General features: G+C 38.8%; 1 protein-coding gene across 1 annotated transcript in view; it reads right to left on the bottom strand.

Moving 5' to 3' along the window:
* LOC126183285 (Down syndrome cell adhesion molecule-like protein Dscam2) overlaps positions 1–24446 on the bottom strand; it is a 194555-nt gene that overhangs the window by 108410 nt on the left and 61699 nt on the right. The window contains exons 7-8 of the mRNA XM_049925116.1: positions 18703–18854; positions 18556–18573 (exon numbers count right to left, since the gene is read on the bottom strand). Coding sequence (XP_049781073.1) covers positions 18556–18573; positions 18703–18854 — 170 coding nt within the window. The remainder of the gene's footprint in view (positions 1–18555; positions 18574–18702; positions 18855–24446) is intronic.

The following is a 24446-nucleotide window of genomic DNA, read 5'->3' as shown; positions in this document are numbered from 1 at the left end:
ATTGCCACAGAACTTTGCTGACCCTGCTGCACCCACCACTGCACGTGCCAGCGCCACTGTGGCCGCATAATTGCTTTGCGCCAAACACTCCTGTGTATTGCAGGTTGTTTGCCGGCCACTGCCGGTGGGGGCAGGATACCATCATCCGGCAGTTGGGTTCCCACATGTTTCTTGTTTCCATCCCCGTCGGCTTGCAGCACTGCCACCGCAATCAGCTGCGGCTTTGCTGTGCTAGTGACACTGCCGCAGGCTTCCCAGTTGCAGACCCACAGGCGGACTCGCCCCGGTTCCTGAATAGTGGGCATCCCCCATCTACCCTACCTCGTAGCCGTCGCCGCTGCAGGAGCCTTCCCCGATGGAAGTTGATGCGGTTGTCTGGGCTGGTCCAGCCCGCCCTCTGGCTCTTCCTAGCTGGGACTCTATCGCTGCCTCTTCTCCTGGGTCATCTTCGCCGCCGCCCGAGGCTTCGTCGTCATCCTCGAGCGTCCGGGCCCATTAAGTGTCGGGTCCATCATGGCTGCTGTGCGTTGTGTCCTTGGGCTCATTTCGGCTGGTTCTGGCTTCAGTGCAGGGCAAATGCTGGGACATGGGAGTCGACGCCACCCAGCCTCACTCCGTTGGCTCCCCGTCGCCTCACAGTAGCCACATTCCCCCATCCGTCATGAGGCCCTGGCAGCACCTGACGTCTTGGTAGCCTTTCAAGGGGGGAGGAATGTTGCATCCGTGGACCCAACTGAATAGTGCGCGTGCCCTGCCATTGCATTGCTTGCCACAGTTTCCCGTTGCGACATCCGGCGGCGCATGGCGTTGCCGCCGACCGAAGACATCGCACCATTGCTGAGCTGGGGCCTACAGCAGCCTCTGGCTACACGATACACAGAAGCACTGGCCCCGAGTCAGCAGTCTTGCAGACAGCTCGTTGCAGTCATCAGTGCTGTTGTTAGTTGTCTGGTTAGCTAGTTCGCTGTGTGATCCAGTATTGTATAATGACTTAGGCCACAAATGAGGAATATTCTTTGGACACTAACTGGAACTGTATCTATGGTACACTCTTCACTGTCAGTAAAGATAAGTAACTGTTTTATACTAGCTGGCACTTATTTGTCACTAAAAGTTTTCCTGCCACCAGATTTTAGTCACAACCTTGTCACGTCCTACTCCATATCCAAATTATGGTTGCCACGCCCGGGCAGCCATAAAACTTGGTTCTTCCCTCAAATTTGAAGTCTGTTGTGCTGACCTCACACACAGTGTGAGAGCTCTTGCTGACTTCAGTTGAGATTTCTGAGTGCCTTTTCAAGATTAACAACAAAATTATAGAAAGAGTTGATTTTTTGTTTTTTGTACTTACAAGGGAACCTCCTCATCGCACCCCCCTCAGATTTAGTTATAAGTTGGCACAGTTGATAGGCCTTGAAAAACTGAACACAGATCAATTGAGAAAACAGGAAGAAGTTGTGTGGAACTATGAAAAAATAAGCAAAATATACAAACTGAGTAGTCCATGCGCAAGATAGGCAACATCAAGGATAGTGTGAGCTCAGGAGTGCCGTGATCCCGTGGTTAGTGTGAGCAGCTGCGGAACGAGATGTTGTTGGTTCAAGTCTACCCTCAAGTGAGAATTTTTTATTTTCAGGCAATTATCTGTCTGTCCGTCCGTCCGATGCAAGGTAACTGCACTGTAGTATGGGGACGCTACACCTAAACAAACATCAAACACTCGACGTCAGTCGACTACAGCGCACGGAAGAGAGAGTATTCCTGCTAACGAGGCTCCCTGGCTGGCAGTTGACTGTTCGCTACTTTGGACAAGAGTGAATTAAATACGTGAGATGTATTCCGTGGGCAATGTGAATCCAGCAAATATAGCTCGCGACTTCAATAACGAAACACAGACACTAAACTTATTACATTGAACAGAGACATCAATGAACGAACGGACAGATCATAACTTTGCAAAAATAAAGAAAGTAAACTTTTCACTCGAGGGAAGACTTGGACCAAGAACCTCTCGCTCCGCAGCTGCTCATGCTAACCACGGGACCATGGCGCACCTGAGCACATGCTGTCTTGATGTTGCCTATCTTGTGCATGGACTACTCAGTTTGTATATTTTGCCTATTTTTTTCATAGTTCCACACAACTTCTTCCTGTTTTCTTGATCGATCTGTGTTCAGTTTTTCAAGGCCTATCCACTGTGCCAACTTATAACTAAATCTGAGGGGGGTGCGATGGGGGGGTTCCCTTGTTAGGGCAATTGGAAACCATGATGAGATGGTCAGCAAAAGAAATAAAAATACCACTAACATTTGATAAACCAAACAGAGTTTGAAAAACTAAGCTTACATTATGTCTGGAAAAGAAACTAATTGGAAAACTGAGAAAGATTCCTATGACTGAACTGAACTTCGTACCACATAACATACAGAATACCACACAGCACTGTACATGATATCTGACTGCAAGTTTAGGCACTGCAATCAGAGCCTGTCAATGTAGTGATGTTAAAATAGAAAAACCTGGGACAAACACTCTACATGATTTGTATACAAGTCCACAAATCATCAACAATGTTTGCTTGAGGACTGTAAGGAAACAGGTTGATGATCAATCATATCCCACATATTTAAGGAGCAACATCTCCACTGTATGTAGGAAAAAAATGGACTTACACACGCAGGTGGATCCTTTCTACAATTTTACTTACACATTTCTCCCCACATTTGTCCAGGGATTGCTGTTTCTACATGAGATAGATGGGTTTGCTTGAAGGAGTGGCAGTATCTCGGGTTATGTTCAAAACTGGTTCAAAGGGCTCTAAGCACTATAGGACTTAACATCTGAGGTCATCAGTCCCCTAGACTTAGAACTACTTAAACCTAACTAACCTAAGGACATCACACACATCCATGCCCAAGGCAGGATTCGAAAAAAAATGGTTCAAATGGCTCTGAGCACGGGACTTAACATCTATGGTCATCAGTCCCCTAGAACTTAGAACTACTTAAACCTAACTAGCCTAAGGACATCACACAACACACAGTCATCACGAGGCAGAGAAAATCCCTGACCCCACTGGGAATCGAACCCGGGAACCCGGGCACGGGAGGCGAGAATGCCTCCAACTACTCTCGATGAAGTGGCTGCTGCTTCAAATAGAGGTGTTGGGCGAGCTGCCCAGGATCATGCATCAGAGATACCAAAGGTACTTCAAATACTTCCCTCTTCAATGGATGCTGTTTCCTCTGCAGCATGTGGAGCATCTATCAGTGCTTTTCCATTTGACTGTGAGTGATGCATTGGTGACAGGTCTAGGGGCACTATACAGAGGAGGCAGGGACCAGGATGTTACATTCATCTCTCTAACCAACAAGTTAAAGGTACTGTTTGCCACAGAAACTTAAAACGAGCCAATGAAACACACTTCACCTATTGGGAAGCCTGCTGTGTCATGTACCACAGAAAGGTAAGCACAAAAGTGTACAGGTCTGTTAACTATCAGAATTTACAGTGACTAATGATATGCCCTATGGAAACTGAAGCAAGGGATCAGAAGGATCACCTTTTGCACTAGCTGTGTATGAATGGAAGCCAAATTGAATATGTTGGAGTGACTGTTCCAGCAGACATTGAGGGACCAGGATGCAACCAACTGCAGTCTGTACTCTCCATTGGAATAAATGATGCCCATCGTCTGGGTTCTGAAGTAATGCTTCAACACTATAAGGAAAAGTTAGATTGCTAATCACCATAAAGATGACATACTGAGTTGCAGAGAGGCACAATGAGAAGACACTTATGCATTAGCTTTCAGCCAAAGCCTATTTTAGAAATGAAAGACACACACATTCATTCACATAAGCAAGGACACCTCACACAGACATGACCACCATCTCTAGCAGCTTGGACAGGAATGGAACTGACATGTAGAATGGAAGAAACAATGTGGAAGGGGAAGTGATAACAGGGTACAGGTGGGGGAAAGAAGAGCACTGTCTGGTGAAGGGACTAGACTGCCAACAGGCACAGCGTCAGGAGGCCATGGGGAGGGGGGAGGGGGAATGGATAGCAAAACTGAAGAGCACGAGGGAATATGAAAGAGGGTGGAGGGGTGATTTGGGGGGGGGGGGGTTCATTGTCAAGGGTGACACATAAAGAGGATGTGAACATAAATGTTTGATTTCAATTGCTGCTTCACTGCCCGAGCCATCTAGACCCTCTCCTCCATCATCAGCTTTTTCTGAACTGCACTGGTGGGAGTCATCCTTCCAACACATTCTCCACAGCTGAAATTATCCAAGCATCAACCAATGGTAACCTGCTGTCCCCATTTCATCTGACCAACAGTTTCCAGAGGGTGGCACACAAAGAAGGTGTGAACACAACATGTTTGATTTCAGTGGCTACTTCGCTACCTGAGCCATCTGGATCTTCTGCTCCACCATCAGCTTTTCTGAACAACAAAGATGGGAGTTATCCTTACAGCAAATTCTCTGCTCCCAAAATTATCCTGGCCTCAACCTACAGTAACCTACTGTCCCGACACCTACCAGTCAACAGTTTTCACCCCCTGTCTCATTACCTCCTCCCTATTCTTGCCTCTCACCTTCTATGTGTGCTACCCCCTGGCAGTGCACCCATCTGTCTTTCCTCTTCCCTGCTCCTCTCCTTTTTTGCTCCCTGTTTCCCCCTCCCCCAGTCCCTGTCCCGCAGCCTCAAGATGCTGCTCTTGTTGGTGGTCTAGTCCCTGCACACTCCACCATGTAGTGCTCTTCTCCGCCCTCCCCACCCCCCCAAACCCTGCTATTCCTTCCCCTTCCCCGCCCTCTCCAGACTGCTGCTTCCATTCTCCACGACAGCTGCATTCTGTTCTGAGCTGAAAAAGATGGTGATCAGGAGTGTATGAGTTGTGCTTCCTCATGTGAATGAATGAATGTGTGTGTGTGTGTGTATGTGTGTGTGTGTGTGTGTGTGTGTGTGTGTGTGTGTGTATGTGTTTTACCTTTTCTGAAGAAGTGTCTTTTTGTTGTTCCTGTCTGCAACTCAATGTGTCATCTTCATAGTGAGCAGCAATCTACCTTTTCCTTATATTGTTTATATTCCAAACTGGATTTTCCACTGTTTGAAGTAATACTTTAAACATTCCTGCAACTGACAGAGAAGATTGAGAAGACAAGCCTTGCTCAGAGAATTCTAAAGCAGCTCATTATCCACAGCATTTTCCCCAGAATTTATTAGGGGTCCCTGGTTCTGAGCAGAGTGGAAAGTTTGAAGCAGAGACTTCAGAGGTTCTATGACAAACTACTCTGCCACTTCCTAGACTTGTGATGCAGCTCTGAAAACTGTAGGGTTGAAAACTGTAGTGTCTGTGAATGGTCAGGAGTGAGCTACACATGAGTGGTTGCTATCCATGTAGCTGATTGTGTGTGGGGTGCACACAAGAGCTTTTTAGATTAGTTGACTCTTTGATCACTCCAGATTAAGATAGCTGTAAAAGGCCAAGAGATTTCTGTGTAAGATCCAATGTAATGCTCACAACAGGCAGTAGTATGAAAATCTTAGTATTTAACTGCTGAAGCATTCTCAATGAAGTGCCCAGGTTTGAAGTGCTCTAGAAAGCAGCAGAGCTTATAGTAGGAGATACAGAAAGCTGGCTAAAATGACAGCAGTTAGATATTTGGGGTAAATCTAAGTGTATATGGAAAGGGCATTCTAATGGGAAATGGAGGTGGTGTATTTGTTGCATTAGAGAAAAACCTGAGATTCACAAGGGTAGAAACAGATGCTGCATGTGATATTGTATGGGCAAGACTTAGTATCAAGGGTGAGTAAAAACTTGTAACTGGATCTTTCTATAAACCAGCAGACTCACCCAAGATGTTACTGTAAATTTTAGAAATAAAATTCAGTTTGCTAGTATTTGTATTCCCCAATGATACTGTCATCATTCATAATTTTAATCATCCAATAATTGATTGGTGTAATTTCAGTACTGTAAGTGGTGGTTGTGGCTAGATATCATCCAGAATGTTACTAAATGTATTCTGCGAAAACTATCTAGATTGACGGGCAGAAGCCCATTCATGTCCAAAATATTTTACACCTAAAGGCAACAAAAATAAATCTGATCTCTCCAAAATGTCTATACTGAAACTGGCATCAGTGACCAAGAGGCAGCTGTAGCAACAATGATTTCTAAAGTACAAAGGGCAGCAAAAAAAGTAGGAAGAATTACTTGTTCCGTAGGCCAGATACAGAGGCAGTCAAGTCATAACTTAAAGAAGAAGTCAAAATATTTTCCTCAGGGTAGGGGCATGTAGAGGAATTAATCTCAAATTTATAAGAGTAGCTGATGATGCACTGGACCGATATGGATGTAGCAGAACAGTTCATGACATGGGAGACACACTGTGGTATACATTCACTGTAAAGAAACAGGTATTGCAGCACAGTAAGCATAAAACAAAGAATAGGGTTACAGGAAGAGAAGTGCTAAATGAAACACTTTTGGTTCTTCAAAAGGAAATATGTGAAGCTTTTATAACTATACTAGCAGAATCTTATCAAAAGACGTCTCATGAAATCTAAAGAAACTCTGGTCATTTCTCCAGCTTTCTCCGCCACAGTTGGTGTCCAGACACTCACAGATTGACATGGGAACTACAGTTAAGAGTAGCAAAGCAAAAGTATAAATGCTGAACTCCATTTTCCAGTGTTCCTTTATTAAGTAAGTTATGTATTACTGCCCCAGTTTACTACTCATGCCATTGAAAATATGAATGATGTAGATATTAATATTAGTGACTTCAAATTAGCTAAAAAAATGCTGAAATTAAACAAGACCCAGTTCAGAATTTTCAGGTCAGTTAGCATTCATTTTAACTATAATATACAATATTTTCTTTGAACAAAAATCTGTGCCCAGTGATAGAAAGCAAACATAGGTCACATCAGTCAACAACAAGAATAGCAGAAGTGACCCACAAGACTGCCTTCTAATCCCATGTGTTGATAAATCCCAGAATATATTCTGACATCAGACAAATGAAGTGCCTTGAACAGAATGACATCCATGCCAGCCAGCATGAATTACAAGTGATACTCAAGTCTCACTTTTCTTACATGACATCCTGAAAGCCATGGGTCAAGACACTCATGTGGATGCGGTATTTAATGACTTAGAAAAGTGAGATTATATGAGCTACAAAAAAAAAAAATTGTGAATGGACTGATGATTTCTTGGTAGGAGATACAACGTGTCATCGTAAGAAACAGTAGTAATTTCAAGCATTTCTTACTATATTGTACCCTTGTTGTTCATGTTGTATTGTAATGATCTGGCAAACATTTTTAATAGTAACCCTAATGGTTTGAAATTGATGCAGTTGTCTATAATAAAGTGCAGTGTGGAAAAATTTGCAGAGTTATCCAATCAGATCTTGTTAAGATTTGAAATTATGTAAAGATTGGAAACCAATTTTAAATGTTGAAAAATGCATAACTGTGCACATTGTCACGTGCATAGCCAAAAAGACCTGTCTTGTGAACAATCTTAAGAATTAGTAAGAATATGGATGGAACTTTGAGTGTGGCATGAAGAGCCATAAGCACTGCACATGTTGGGCAACTGGAGCTGGCTTGTGCAGCCTACTGTGAAAAAGACATGCACCTGGGCTGGCTATAGGGGTCAGGAGAGTGATACAGGAGGTATATAGAGATCAGGGCAGAATTAATGAGGCAACAATCTTAGACAGTTAAGGTAAATTAGATGATAGAATTAATGAAGCAAAGGCAATAATTGCAAGAGTGCGAACTAAGCTGTGAGAGAAAAAGAGAGTGAGTTTTGTGGTGGAGGCAACAATACACCATATGAACTCAATGGAAGGCCTAGGATGAACTTGGTGGACTTACAGCAAAAAGCTTCCTAACTCCCCTATAAAAAGTGATATAGCCAATGAAGCCTCAGATGCTAAGTCATGTCAGGGACCGGTGGGGTCTATAGGGAAATGTGAACAAAATTCTAGGACTGAGGGTCCAGTGGAGATTCATAGCAGGCAGTAACAGAGAGAAACAAACAGCTTCAGTGAAACTTCCTGGCAGATTAAAACTGTGTGCCCGACCGAGACTCGAACTCGGGACCTTCGAGTCTCGGTCGGGCACACAGTTTTAATCTGCCAGGAAGTTTCATATCAGCGCACACTCCGCTGCAGAGTGAAAATCTCATTCTGGAAGCTTCAGTGAAGACAGGTGGGGACAGAGGCAGCCAGAGTGTTAGGCTGATGTTGCTGGGCTGGAATTAGATAGCTGCAAGGTTCTGTTGATCCTATATAGAGACAAGGGTTTCAGTTACTAGATGGAAAAGTGACAGGACTTGCAGGGAAGTACCTCAGCTAGGAAAGTCAGTTTGTACAAAGATTCAATATTAATTATTTGTTTTGAGTGCTTATTCTTCTCATCATCCTCCCATCTCCTATGCCCACATCAAGGAAATTATGTTAGACAATCAAGCCTCCCTCTCAATTTGGTAAACTGAATGAATTCCCTGTAGCAACAATCCCTGTTGCTCAGTCCCAGGCAAAAAACATGCTCAGGACACAACAACTTCACAGTATGCAGAAAAGTAGTACTATCCTATGAGTATAGTATCAGTGAGTCACAACTGGAAGCAGTCAAATCATACAAATACCTTGGTTTAACACTTTGTAGGGATATGGAAACGCATGATCACATAGGCTCAACCAGAAGTAAGGTAGGTGGGACACTTTCTTTTCATTAGCAAGATACTTGGAAAATACAATTAGTCTACAAAGGAGACTAGATAAAAATCATCTTTGCATCCCCCCATAGAAAACTGGGAAGTGTGAGGGGCCAAAAAAAAAAGTTACATAAATGAAACCACCTGGTTATATTGAATGTATATAAATAGAGGTGGTACAAAAACTCATAGGTTTGTCTGACCTAAGGGAGAGCATCTTGAAAGTGTTGGAAAACATAACTGGCAGTTGCCTGAATATAAATATGACAATTATCCCATAAAGCCTACTGACAAAGTTTCAAGAACCAGCATTAAGAGACGACTCGAACACTTTTGTAAGTCTTGGCCACAGTATTTATTTGTTCGCTATACCTTACACATTTTGGCTTTTGCCATTTTCAAAGGCTACAAAAATACATAAACTGGTATTAGTGAAGGAATATTGTGGTAGTACCATAAGATGTAAATTACAGAGTAAAATAAAACACTCACCAGAAACATATAATATCACTCATGCATAGTAACTCTAATGGATTTTTCCAATGTGAATATGAAGTATCTAGTCAACCTTAAGCAACAAAAAAGCACATGCAAATTGATTTTACAGTACAGTGATGGCGTAAAGTGAAGAAAGCTGCTAGGTTGCATTGCAGTCATGGCAATTGTGATACAACATAATTTTTGAAATAGAAAAGTAATGCATAATTAATGAAATACTAAGCATTAACAGATATTTTCCATTTGTTCATCTGTCAATTACATTAACATTACACCACAAAGAAGTTAATTAGAGTCTGTTTTATATTATCTATTGAAGGTATCACTTGTTTCAAAGTATTTCTCGAAAAAAACATAAACATAACCTAAGGGCCATTACCCGCGTACTTTAGACGTTGGTTTACATACAAATTTAAGACATTTCTTTAAGTATTAAGTGAAGAATTTAGGTTGTTTCCATTACACATATATTTAGTAGTGCTGTAGCTACTCAAGGAATTGAAGATTTTAAGTTCTATCATTTATTTCCCTTCAAAACACGTAAAGTATATATCACACATACACGATCTTAGGCCTAATTTTTCAGTTATACAAGTTTTGATTTTTGACGTTAGTTTAACTGCATTACGTTACTATATTAATAATATACACATATATTAGTCTTCCACATAACTTTAGTGACTCTTGTGACCTGTAGTTAATAGAATATTACTGTTATTGCCGAGATAAATTTTGTAAAAGTATTGTAAACAACCATGAGCAAGAAGTGTTTGAGCTACTGTAGGAAAGTCAATTCTGGGGTTCTGTGCAGTTGTTGTGGCAGATGGTTACATTGGGGTGTATGTAGTGGCATGGGAATTGGGGGAAGTAAAGGGGTCTCTTCCATGGTATTGGAGATTATGTTCAAGGGAAAGGAAAATAGCAGAAGATTAGAGCTCTTCTGGCTGAACTGCATAGTGCTAGGGAGGAACTGATGAGGTTAAGGGGGGAAGTGGTAGCAAGGAACAGGGGCCACAGAAAGAGAACAGTATTTGACAGTTTCATCATTGGCACAAACAATAGATTTACCTTGATACCTCAGTCAACTAAGGAAGAGGCTCAAGTAGATGTAAGTGTAGTTAGCACTCAACAGACTTTCACTAGGAAACTAACTGTTGCAAAAAAGTAGAAAGTAGGAGGAAAGTTCTTTTGTTAGTTAGTAGCCATGGAAGAGATGTGGGCCACATCTTGCAGGAAAAATTACTTGACAGGTACTAGGTCATAAGTATTTTCAAGTCCAGTGCATGTCTTAGCCAAGTGACAGAGGATGTACGATCATTGTGCAAGGGTTTTACAAAGCAGGATCATGTTGTGGTTGTGGGTGGAGTGGGAAACAGTATTGATAGGGATCAGGGCTACAATATTGTGACCTGGTAAAAATGGCATCTGCAACAAACCATACAAATGTTGGCTTGGTTCCCTGCTTTCATGTAGTATGATCAGCCCCAATTGAAGAGCTCTATCAGGAGGATCAATGTGGTCCATGGAATTCTCCTATTCCTTACATTAAACTTCCAGAAGTCTAACTGATTTCTAGACATTCTCCCCGTAGAGTCTTCTAATCATACAATGAAGGCTTTCACGAGCGGATGGTACTGTTGTTGATAATTGTTCCGGGTTATATGGCCATGGTCCATGGAATTCTTCTATTCCTTACGTGAAACTTGCAGAAGTCTAACCCAGAAAAATTATCAACAACAGTACCATCTGGTCGTGAAAGCCTTCATTCTTAGATTAGAAGACTCTATGGGGAGAATGTATCGAAATCAGTTAGACTTCTGGAAGTTTCACGTAAGGAATAGAAGAATTCCATGGACCACAGCCAGACAACCCGAAAGAAGTATCAACAACAGTACCATCCGGTCGTGAAAGCCTTCATTGTATGATTAGAAGACTCTATGGGGAGAATGTCTCGAAATAAGTTAGACTTCTGGAAGTTTCACGTAAGGAATAGAAGAATTCCATGGACCATGGCCATACAACCCGGAAGAATTATCAAGAACAGTACCATCCAGTCGTGAAAGCCTTCATTGTATGATTAGAAGACTCTACGGGGAGAATAGAATGTCTCAAAATCAGTTAGACTTCTGGAAGTTTCACGTAAGGAATAGAATAATTCCATGGACCATGGCCATATAACCTGGAAGAATTATCAACAACAGTACCATCCGGTCGCGAAAGCCTTCATTGTATAGATCAGCCGGTTTGGGCAGCTACTTTGTCAGGCATAGGTTTGGTTGCTGTTGATGGTATTGGTAGGTGGGACTTAAGCTTATCTAGAAGAATTTCATGATTCACACAGTCAAAAGCCTATGAGAGATCACAAAATATCCCAATGGTTGATGTTTGGTTATTCAGTGCATTTATATTTGATCAGTGAAAGCATATATATAAATAAGCAAAAAAAAACGAAGGAATGGTGGCCAGAATTTGCATGGATTTCTTGCAACAGACATTTCCCGGTAGAGTAATATATGCTTTTCCGTTGAAAAGCCTTTCCGAAAACTAAATTGACATTTTGTTAGTACTTCATTTTTACAAATATGTGATGCTACACTTGAATACATAACTTTTTCAAGAATTTTGAATAAAGCTGTCAGAAGTGAGATTGGGCAGTAGTTGTTAGAGTCAGATCTATCCCCTTTTAACAAAAACATATTTCAGTATCTCTGGAAAATTGCCCTTTCAGTGAGCTACTGAATATGTGGCTGAGAATCCTACTTATTTGTTGGGAACAAGCTTTTAGTACTCTGTTGGAAATGCAATCAATTCCATGTTTGCTTTTACTTTTGAGTGAATTTATTATTTTCCTAATTTCAGTAGGAGAGGTGGGTTGAATTTCAATTTTATCAAATTGCATAGGTACTGCCTCTTTCGTATACTGCCTTGTATTATCTAATGAATAGCTGGATCCTATTTTCTCTACAACACTTAAAAATGATTATTAAAAATGTTTTCTACTTCTGACTTCTTGTTAACAGATTTTTCATTGTGTTTGATAGAAATGCAGTCTTCCTGTGCTCTCCGTTGCCCTGTTTCCCTTTTAACAATATTCCAAATTGTTTTAATTGTACTATCAGATGTGCTAATCTCAGACATAATGCACATACTTCTGGACGTTTTAGTAACTTTTCTTAATACAGTGCAGTACTTTTTATAATGTTCCACTGTTTCAGGATCATTACTCCTCCTAGCTATAAGATACATTTCCATTTTCTGTTTACAAGATATTTTTATCCCTTTAGTAAGCCATGGCTTTTTACAATTATATTTCATTGTTTTCTTGGGGAAACTGTTTTCAAATATACTCACAAAGGTATCATGAGATAGGTTAAATCTTAAATTAGCATCATGTTCCCTGCACACCTCATCCCAGTCTACCTGTGGCAAGCTTTCCCTAAAATTTTGAATTATTAAATCATTAATTGAATGCACTATTTTGGAGGATTGTTTTGCATTACTGTATGGAGCTATATCATACACCATAACTAGCTTTGCATCATGATCAGATAGACAAATCTTAACAGGAAAAGTTTTTATCTGGTTAAATTTATCTTGGTCTATGAAAACATTATCTATCAGTGTGCTGCTTTCCTGTACCACCTGAGTAGGAAAATCAATAACTGATGTCAAATTGAAAGAACAAGGTAATACTTCAAGGTCAAGCTTCCTATTGGACACTTTCAGAAAATCTGCATTGAAATCCCCACAAACAATAATTCACCTTCCTCTGTCTGACAGATAGCACAACAAAGACTCCAAGTTTTTCAAAAATAATTGAAAATTTCCCATTGGGGATCTGTACATGGGTACAGTTATAAAAACATCATTATTTAGTTTAAGCTCACATGCACATACTTCTGTATGTTGCTCAATGCAAAATTTTTTAGTTTCCAAATTTTTCACACTATGACAGATTTTAACATACATGGCAACTCCTCCTCTCTCCATAGTGTCTCTTCTTACATGTGCTGAAAGTTTATATCCACCTACATTTACCATTTTCATATCTCTTACTATATGATGTTCATACAGGAATAATATATCGATTCCTCCCTCAGTTTCTAAATCTTCTAAACAAACAAGAAGCTCATCTACTTTGTTTTTTAATCACCTGATATTCTGCTGCAATATCCTAACATCATTTTTCACTGTGCTTTTATGTGAATCTTGTGACATACTAACATTATTTTTCACTGTACTGTTATGAGAATCTTGTGATATTTTCACTTCTCTAGTACCTGCTGTCTGAATTTCTCATTAAGCTTAATTTCAATCAATGTACGATTGTTGGACACTGATCTTAGCCTAAAAAAGTACTCCCTGAGTTTAAGTGGCCGCCCCCCCCCCTTACTTAACTGGAAGAATGCAGAAGGTTGAAATTAACAGTACAGGTTGTCTGCAAAAACCAGCAGAGTCCTCTAACTGGGGAGGTATCGAGAACAGTGTCCCACAGGGTTCAGTCTTTGGTCCCTTATTGTTCTCAATATACAGGGTGTGGTGGTGTTCATAGTAGGATATTAAAAACACACCAATAGGCAGTACCTGTAATTAATTTATTACCTCTTATGTCCATTGATAGTTAAAGGTATGCCATTTACTAATGTGTAAGTCATTGTCCATTGTGTGGATTACTTTCTGAATATGACTCCTGTCAAATGATGCCCCCTCTGCACAACACATTCATCAGTGTTGGAAGCTTTCCATAACTCAGCATAACGTATTCCTTGGGACATTGCCAATGGCAGTTCTGATGTGATCCTTCAACTCAAGAATGGTGGCACAATGTTTTTGGAACACTTCTTGCTTCAGGTAGCCCCAAAGGAAAAAGCCTGCACATGAAAGTTCAGGCGAGCAAGGTGGCTAGGCAATGTCACCAACACGGCAAATTACTCTACCGGGAAATGTCTGTTGCAAGAAATCCATGCAAATTCTGGCCACCATTCCTTCGTTTTTTTTTTGCTTATTTATATTGAATATATTTTTAATTTTTAATAAACATAATCTTTCTGGTCTTTAATCACGAATAAATATTCAAGGATTTTTTTAATTATGTAAGAAATAAAATTTTATAAAATTCAGTATTTTGGTATACAAGCTTAGTTTCATTAGAAATTGTGAGCAGAAATACATATTTACATTTACTAGAGTTTTGTGTCTCTGTACTTGAACTTTCTGTTGTTTCATCGTTGTTTTACCTTATGTTGCTGATTAGGTTTTACTGCACGTGTTCCTATTATATTTTTACACATTTTTCAAATAAATGTATGCTTTCTGACTTGCATATAACACCATAATTTGTTTTACATTTACTTATATATTCTCAGCAATGTTTTTAGTCTCAGATACCTTCTTTTTAGATACTGGTTTGTATATCATTCACAGTTCATAGTTTTGTAATAACTGTCCATTATATCACATTATAAAATAGCATTACATAGTTCTGATCATATGCACTGAATTCCTACATTGTTTTATATAATGTAAAATTAGCTCTATTATGTAATAGCTGAACCAAAGAAATTTATTGTCTGTTAATGCTTAGTATTTTCATTAATTGTACATTATTTTTCTACATAAAAAATTATGGTGTTTCAAAATTGCTGTGACTGCAATGCAACCTAGCAGCTTTCTTCACTTCACACTATCATTGTAGTATAAAAATCACTTTGCACTTGCTTGCTTAAGGTTGTATTCAAACTGGACAGATCTATTTGGTTTATTACACATGAATGATATTATGTATTTCTGATGACTGGTTTATTTCACTGTGTAATGTTCATCCTTTGGTTTTATCATAATGTTCCTTCACTGATAGCCATTTATGTATTTTTGTAGCTTTTGAAAATGGTGAAAGCCATAATGTGAAAGCAAAAAATACTGTGGCTGAGACACACAATATTGTTTTAGTGCAATCAATGGTCACACCATTTCACAGTGCATTTATGCAAATTATAGCTGTTATGATGTACTACAAGGACGCTAATAAATTGAATTGAATTGAATTATCCCATTAGGTCATCTGTCCACACCCACAATACAAGACAAACCCACCCAATAGATCTGCCATACTCTAGATTGTCCAAGATACATAATAGTTATAAATATGTAGGCCTCAAAGTCTTTAATATGCTCCCTAAAATTGTACAAACAGTATCTAAAAATAAATGTAAGACAACATTGGGTCAATGGCTCAAAGGTAAATCATTTTACTCAGTTGATGAATATAAAGATTGCAATATGGCAGATTTGCTGTTTTAACATAGAGAAAGGTAATTCTGCCTGTAGTAGGACCTAAATTTGGAAAAACAATATATAACATATAGGCATAATAGACCTAATTTGAGTGCTCTATATTTGTATCAATAGCTTAGGATAATAACATAGTGTCATCAACATGTATATGATAATGACACAGTGTCATCAACATGAATACTCCCCACTTAATATAAATTTGTATAATGTTTTCTTTTTTATTGTAAAATTAACAATATATAAAATCACAAATGTGTGCTATTGTACTACACTAACATTCATATGATTTATATATACATTGTTATGAGAATATAACCATCTTTATACTGTAATTGAACTTATTGACGAAGCCCATTGTATGAGAAAATACTGAACGGCTAATAAAGATTCTTATTCTTATTAATGAAGAACTGAGAGAATTTTATAGTCCCCTACATATGATTCTCTTAAGGACTACAAAGATGAAATTAGAACAATTACTTAGCACACAGTGGCATTTAAGCAGTGATTCTTTCCATGATCCATATACAGTTGGATTGGGATGCTATTCTAACACGTGGTACAATGTTAAGTACTCTCTGGCATGCATTTCACTGTGGTTTGTAGAGTATATACATAGATGTAGATGGTGACAGCAGTGATGGTAATAGTCAACCTTCAAGTCCCAGGGCTATCACTGCATATCTTATGCTTCTTGTACCTTTATGTTTTGTATCCAGTTGATAAACCAGAAAAATGACAGCAGTTAAAATTCAATCAGAAAGCCTGTATTCTCATATTAGCTAACAATCATTTCTCTGTTCATGAAGCTGAATATACAAATAATTCCATATCAAGGGTGTCTGGTAAGAATGACATATTTTTTCAGGTTGCCATTTAGCACCTGGAATGTGTGTTCAAAGGGTTATAAAACCAACAGAAACAGCAACAAAATCAGAGATGTGACAAGCTACACAAAGGATGCTATTGGCACGCTGCACACACCTGGAGTCTACAAAGACAGCTTCAAGTATGGGCAAATAAAACAGCAAGTTAATAGTGAAAGAACATCGTAATGAGTGCAGAAAAAATATACATTTCTGAGAAATTTGCATACTAACTAGAAAGCCATTTCCTATCAAGAGCAAAACATGAGAGGTGATTGAAACTGTGAAGCAGTCTGCCAACACAAAAGGTCAGCAGTAGCTGGCTTATTAGGCCAACAGTCCTTCAGTCCTTATGAAGTCTTGATACACATAATGAATGACATTTTGCCCCAAAAGCCAGTTAGGGTAATCTTTCTATTCTCAGACTGATTTCAGCCAAATGACCATCTTCTAGCTAGCAAACATCCTAAAACATTAACAGTTTACATTCAAGTTTTTGTATGGACATTGACACAGTCAAATACCATAGGTTTAAGAAATAGGTAAAAAGTTGAACTATTTGTGGTATATTATAACTGTAGCGAGCAATTGCTTATATCTATAATATCCAATAACTATTTCTGTTTCAAAATGGTGGTAGGAAGGAAGATTAGGGTATAATGATCCACTGATAAAGATGTTATTAGGGGTGGAACACAAACTCAGGACACGAATTTTCTCTCAGTCTTTTCTCAGTAGGAATTTCAGCCTTCAATTTAAGGAATCTAGGAAACCTAAATCTTAATCTGTAGATGTGGATTTGTAAATCACTTCTTCCTAGGGTAACTTCATTTTCCAGTAACAAAATTTAACCAAGTGTGGAGTTCTTTTCTCCTAAATGTGTGCCTTGTCTTTCTCTATGATAAAGCTGTGCTACATAATACCTTTTTCTCCATCATTCTTGCAATCAAAACTGTGTGACTGTAAATGTTCTTTACTATATTCAGTGTCTTATGAAGAGATCATAAAAAAAAGTTTACTGAATGTTCATTATCCAGAAAACAGTATGCATAACTGTTTAGGAGTTCATCTTCCTGGGAGAAAAGGTCACTAGTGATTTTTTGGACATTCACATCACCCTGACAACCTCACAAATAACTTTATCCAGTTGCATTAGTTCTCATCTGCTGTGCAATGTCCATAAATTTCAGCTAGAGTTCCCAAAAAAGGCGAACATCATGCATTGAAACCAACATTGCTATCTGATTGAAAAGTCCACAGATTTACTGCTGATCCATTGTGCTGCACACTATTTTGATGAAAAGGCATGCTGCTATAATTAGGTAAGCTGACAGACTGACTTGGGCGTGCATGGCCATCTTACATTACATACTCAGTCCTCACTGGCCACTCCCTATGCAATCAACATCCAAAGGCTCACATTGGAGGCCAACGAGGTGACTGTGTTGGCAGCTGTTGTTGGTGACACCCAGTGTGGCTATAGAAACATGGATGTAGGCACTTCATCTTCCCTGGCTACCAGCTAGTTATGTTTGCTGGATGACTTCTTAATTAGATCCACTGCTGGATATCGAGCCTTGGTGGGACTACAGCTGCAGTTCCAGTTGACGAAACTCCCCTGGTGTGTGTCTGTAACGATGCTGTATTAGTATTTCAACATTTGTGCTAAAATTCTGGTGCTGTAGTTATGTGAGTCCCAGACAAACAGTGTTTTGTGACTACAGAATTATCAAGATACATCAGCCAAGTGTGAAAATCGCTGTCAAGAAGACCAGCAACAATGATGCACACTGTTTGTTCAACATATGTCTTGCCACAATGGCACAGAATCTGGTGTGCCCTAGCCATTTGAAAACCAGAGACTGAGGTTCCATTGACACTATAAACTAACAGTACACCTGTGAACTGTGCAACCAACTAATATACCAACAGAAACTTAAGAACCACTGTGTTGCCAGTGCTTCCCAGGCAAATGCCTAACAAATGATCATTTTCCACTTAAGTTAACAGTACCGGTGAGCCCTGAAGATTTCAGATGAGATATTACTTATAAGTAATTATGCCAGATAAGCTGTACAATTGATAGTCAATAGCAGAAGTAATAAAAAAACTGCAGGTTCATGGGAAAAGAAAAATACTTACTCCCTTTATTTCTGTTTCCTGATGTGCGTGAAAAAGAGACCAAGATATACCATTATTCAAGCAAACAGAAAAGAAATTACTATTCTCCAAGATATTTTAAAACAATGTGTTAAGTTTCTACACACACAATATGGTTTTTTAATTTACCTTGAACTTTCACATAATATGTTATCTCATCTTTCCCAAATTTGTTTTCCACAGAGCATGTATAGTTTCCAGCATGTGAAGCTCTTACTGGGCTGATGTAAAGCTGCCATTCATCATTAATTTTCACACTGCTGTCTTGCACTGGTTTTTCACTGATTGGCAGAGAGTTACATTTTATTGTTAGTGGTAATGTTCTTGCAACTGATGCAAAGTCATATACTTTGTCTTACATGGTAATATAAACTATTGTGTCAAATTTGCAGTTAAAAAAATATAACACTGGGTGATTGTAATAGGTTTGGAATGGTAATTCTATAGCCACATCATGTTCCTGAAGTTCTTCTTTCTGTTTGAAGTTCATGGTCTGTGAAGCACCTCATTACAAGCTCATTTTATCAAAAAATTATTGAGACATAAGGACAACTTACAGCAACAGAAACTAACAAAAATTGCAGTGAAACAGGTAAAACACATGCAAGAGAGGTCCAATACGTAGCTGACTATTATAAATTAATCACTATGAAAGTCACAGATAGGCGCAACAAAAAGACTGTCACAAAATACGATTTCAACCAACAAAGCCTTTGTCACAAATAGACAATAGACACACATACACACACTCTCACACAAATGCAACTCACCCACACATGACCATAGCCTTTGGCAGCAGAAGTCACACTATAAGCAGCAACAGCAATGCATGATGGGAGAGGCAACTGGGTGGGGGTAAGGAGGAGGCTGGGGCAGGGAGGGGGAGGGATAGCAGGGTAGAAGTGGGGGATGATGAACTGCTGCTGGGGAGCATGCAGGGACAAGGTGGAGAGAGGGTAGGGCAGTTAGGTGCAGTCGAGAGGTTAGACGGTATGTGGGGGAGTGGTAGGATGGGGGAAGGGGTAGCGGGAAAGGAGAGAAGTAAAAAGACTGGCTGTGTTATTGGAATAGAGGGATATATATTGCTGGAATGGGAATATTGTTTCATTCCTTTCTGGATTTTCCATTGTTTTATAAATTAATCACTCTTTGTTTCTACAAGAGTTCACATTTATTTCTGTAGTTGACATAGCTCTTTCCAAAGAATAGATGGATTTGACATGATCTGGATCCCTACAAGTATAAATGTGAAAAATAACATGGAAGAAGAACTCTACACATACCTCAGTGAAAACCGCAAAAAGATACTTGAGAAACAAGTATACATGATATCTTAAAACTAGAAATGTGATTTGTAAAATAAAGGGATTTCAGTATTCCACCAAAATAATAAATCTTATTATAAACAGTCAAACATTGAAACAACTGACAAATTAGGCAGTCAAGTTTGCCCTCACACTCTACCACTTGGATCTTTAATGCATTAATTTATTAATTCTTCTACTAAAGAAATCAATATGTGGTGTTGACTATGGACAATTGCAAAGAATTTAAGACTAATAACATTCACACTCAGTGAAGAATTTCTTCATACTAGCAGAATATAATTAGTATAATCATTCAGAAAGTCCAGAAATACATTAGGGCATTCTTGAGAACAAAAGTTTTATTTTAAAAGTCAGTTAATAAACTATAATACAACCATGAGCATCTGCAAGGGAGAAAGAGGGTGTACTTTCCCCTCCGGTTTCTGGGATACAGACCTTTTATTCTCAGGAGGATGACGGTTCAATCCCGCGTCTGACCATCCTGATTTAGATTTTCCGTGATATCCCTAAATTGCTTCAGGCAAATGGTGGGATGGTTCCTTTGAAAGGGCATGGCCAACTTCCTTCCCCATCCATCCCTAATCTGATGAGACCGATGACCTTGCAGTTTGGTCTCCTCCCCCAAATCAACTTAACTCAACCTTTTATTCATTACAAAATTCTTATTCCTTTCCAAAAATAGCTGTCAAATATGCAGATTCATCATTGGTGAATGCAACATAAAACATTGTGAGTTTAGTAAATATTAAGAAACTTGACTTTGCTTGATTGCCAGTCTTTCCATGGGAGATCACGCCATTCCCTACATGTGGCAGAGATTTTGGCACTGTTTTGCAGTCATCACAGTTGGTAACATTGTCAAGATTAACCTTTAACTAATGTAGTGGCAAACATGGTGCAGTCAATCTGACCTCTTAATTATAGGTGGATGTAATGTTAACAATTTGAATCCCTTTGAAATTCTCTGTTTTGCATATGACAGAGTCTTTAATACAATGCAAATAAACATGAAAATACAAAACATTAACATTGAATAATTATTGATAAACTGGCATTCACATATGTTTACTGCACATCTTGTAAATGATACATTTATATGTTTTTCATTAGCTAATAACAAAATTAATGCTTTGATAGATTTTGTATTTCTTCTTGAAGATCTAAGGGAACAAAAAATGTAACATTTTTAACCTTAAAAAATACCTCATGAAAAATCAGAGCCCTCCAAATCACAATTTTTCACAACAGTGCTTTCAGACCTGGGAACAGTACTGCATGCATATTGGTCTCTTGCAGATGTAGCAAACATCTAAATCTTCCTTTTCTTACTGGTTGGGCAGATTCTGTACATTTTCCTATTCCTAGAACCTAATTCTGCTTCCACTACTTCTTCTGTTGGAGCATCAGGCCTAAAATCTGGCGGGTCATTAGTTGTAACTCCTGCAGAAGTTGTTGGTTCTGAGCTTGTTTTTGCATATATTTCAGCACAAGACTACAGGCCAGCTATTTCAAGAAGATACCTCTGTTGACAGGAGCTTCATATGATAAACTCTTCTGAAGAACAAATGCAATTACTGTGCTGATGGCCAATAAACAGTAGAATAAATACATCGGTCAACGATGAGTTCTTTGACAGCAGGAGTTTATGGGGCACTTTTTGTCCAGTTCATCGACACCACCTTTAGTGGCATTTTAGTATGATATCATTTCTGGTTTCTGAGAAGTCAAATCCTCAGTGGGGCTATGATGCATGGAAGAGACAAGAAGAACTGCTTTGATTGTCTTTGGCACATGTGACAACAGAGTGGTACCTTCGTAAAACCTTACAAAGACAAACCAACTGGTCTATGCTTATTTGGTTGTAAGGCTTGTGGAATCTCTCTCTTATTCTTTTTCAGAGTTACAACAAAAGTCAATTGCCTTTTCCTTAACTGACTATAGCCTGTATTGAGCTGAAAAAATTGTCAGGAGTAATGTTGGGATTACTGCCATAGACTGGTTTACAAAATCGCAACAGAGACTGCATTGGTACCATCAGTTTCTTATCATTGTCTGGAAAAATATCGCCATCAGAGCCTTTTCCAGTGTACATATACCCATTATAAAAGTAACTGGTTCTTGCATCACACAAGAACATTATTTTTAAACAATATTTACTAGACTTCTTTGGCATGTAGTCCACAAATGAGCATTTCCCATGGAAGGAAACTAGTTGCTCATTTACAGTAGCACATGTGCCTATATTGAAATATTTTTGGGAATTTTTCACAATTTTTCTACAGAAAAAAGAGGCGGCTGCCATTTTGTCAACTTTGAGACACTCTTTTCTAGTTCAAAATTCATCAAACCATAAGCAGTTCAGCAGCATTAGGAAATGGTTCCTAGACATGACACATCGGAAAATTTCCCGACATGAACCATCAGTTGAAATTATGTAATTTACATTTTCGTCATTGTATTTAAAGACAGAACATATCATAAGTCCTAACAAAGTCAAAAATTCATCCAAACCCAGGTACTGAAGTTCAGCTTCGCTTTTGTCATATTACTTCCGCCTGATGCAATCTATTTTAGCATTTGTCCATAGTAGGATGTGATCGAGAACTTTGTCATCAAAATAGAGATGTCATAATGAAAATGGGTCTTTTGGATCTCCTGTAGTCAACATGGTGGCTGAAAATTTCATGTTGATGTTATGGCGAAGAGTTCTAACAGCTCGGATCGGAGGCACTTTGGCCCATTTGTACTGATTCTTGCCATAGAAGTAATTGCTTCTATGTTGCTCAGCACATTGATCACTACTTTCATCAGAGTAATTTTCTGTTGTACTTTGTTCTGACGGAGTGTCATGCTCACTCACAATGGGTTCAGGTTCTTCAGGATTATCGTCACAGTCACTATTGTCTGATTTGTCCAAGCATCTGCTCACAGTTTCCTCAACGCTTGAGTCTGAAGTGTTCACACATTGTCTGCTACTTGCATCAGATCCTTTACCTGTAGAATTACTAGGTTCTGCCATATTTCAAAAGCTGTGAAATGGAAAATATCGAGAATATGTAAGGAAAGAAATTGCAGAAAAAATTACACAAACAACGTAGTACAGTCAAAAGCGATTTTCAAAAGGATGTCACTCACATTATAGAAGCTCTGGAATAACACCACATGCATTGCCAGTCCACTCACAACTAAACTCAAAGCTAACAAGCCGACGGCTGTAATAATGGGTAGGGAACTGGCTAAATTGCAATTATTGACAAAAGCACGAGGTCAAATAGATTGCACCATGTTAATTAAAGGTTAAGTCACCACCTGTCCTCTGTCCCTTCCTTACAAAGCCATTATCATTGTGTCAGCCAGCACAAAGTAAAATATGGTTACAGTATACCTGCCTGACATCTTCCCCAAATTCCCACAAGGGCAGCCCCTTCATATGGTGTACAACACTGTCATCAAGTATCCTAACTTTTGTCTGAGGACAAAGAAGACAACCAAAGCTTGCCCAGATAACTTTGTATAAAATTCTGAAGAAAATGGCCAGTTTATTTATTTTTGGTGCATTCTTTATGCTTCATCTATCAACACAAAGCAACATGCAGCTACTGAGCTACGATTTCTGCAGTCCAGTTTCCAAGGATGCACAATACTTTGCCAAGCTGGTAAGATTTGACAGTACTGGTTCAGTCACAGCTGTTAAGAGTGTGCTCTAAAGGATAATTTCATGGCTGTTTTCGAAGGAGTTGCACGTGCATGTTGTCAAATTTAAACCTTGGGTTACCCTTGCAAATAGCTGCCAAAACATATTTTGTTCAAATTTTTGTGATATGCGCCAGTATTAAAAAATTAAAGCCATTAAAATAATTCATTTAATTATTCAACATCAGATATTAAATTTAATAACCAATAAAAGAGTTTTTCTTGACATCATAGTTAAACAAACATTTTTTTAAACATTTATTCTCTTTCTTCACTTTAATGACTATTACTCTGTGGCATTTGTCACTAATTTTTTATTTCCAAAAGGTTTTTCTGAATGAATCTGATTTTTATGTCTATTTCAGATGTTTAATTTTCAGTATCAGTCAAACTTATTTGTATATGAATAATACTTATGAATATTTTCTAGCTTTATTTCCTAACTTACTGGGAGAAACATCAGGGGTTATCATCTTGTCAGTGACAGTTTCATTAGAGATAGAGTATGAATTCCAGTTGCGGAAGCATGGGGAGTTAAATTGTCCATGTCTTTTCAAAGGAAATGTCCCATCATTCACATCAGTTGATTTAAAGGACCTACAGAAAACCCAACTTTGGATAGGTGGATGGGGTTTGAACAACCATGAAATGGATTACCACTGCACCACTTTTCTCAGTAAACTTGTTGGATACCCTTGATTTAATTACATGAGAATACAATTTCAGATGGTTAAATTAGACTTTTATATTCCCACCAATAATAAAACAACGTGTACTTTGCACAGACCAATGAGAGATGCTTATTTTTTTTTTTTTTTTTTAGTATCAGAGTAATCTGTCTTTGAACAAGTA

The sequence above is a fragment of the Schistocerca cancellata genome, chromosome 4 (assembly GCF_023864275.1).
Source record: "Schistocerca cancellata isolate TAMUIC-IGC-003103 chromosome 4, iqSchCanc2.1, whole genome shotgun sequence".
NCBI classification, from domain to species: Eukaryota; Metazoa; Arthropoda; class Insecta; order Orthoptera; family Acrididae; genus Schistocerca; species Schistocerca cancellata.
The sequence above is the reverse complement of the archived record's forward strand: the minus strand, read 5'-3'. Positions and strand labels throughout refer to the sequence as shown.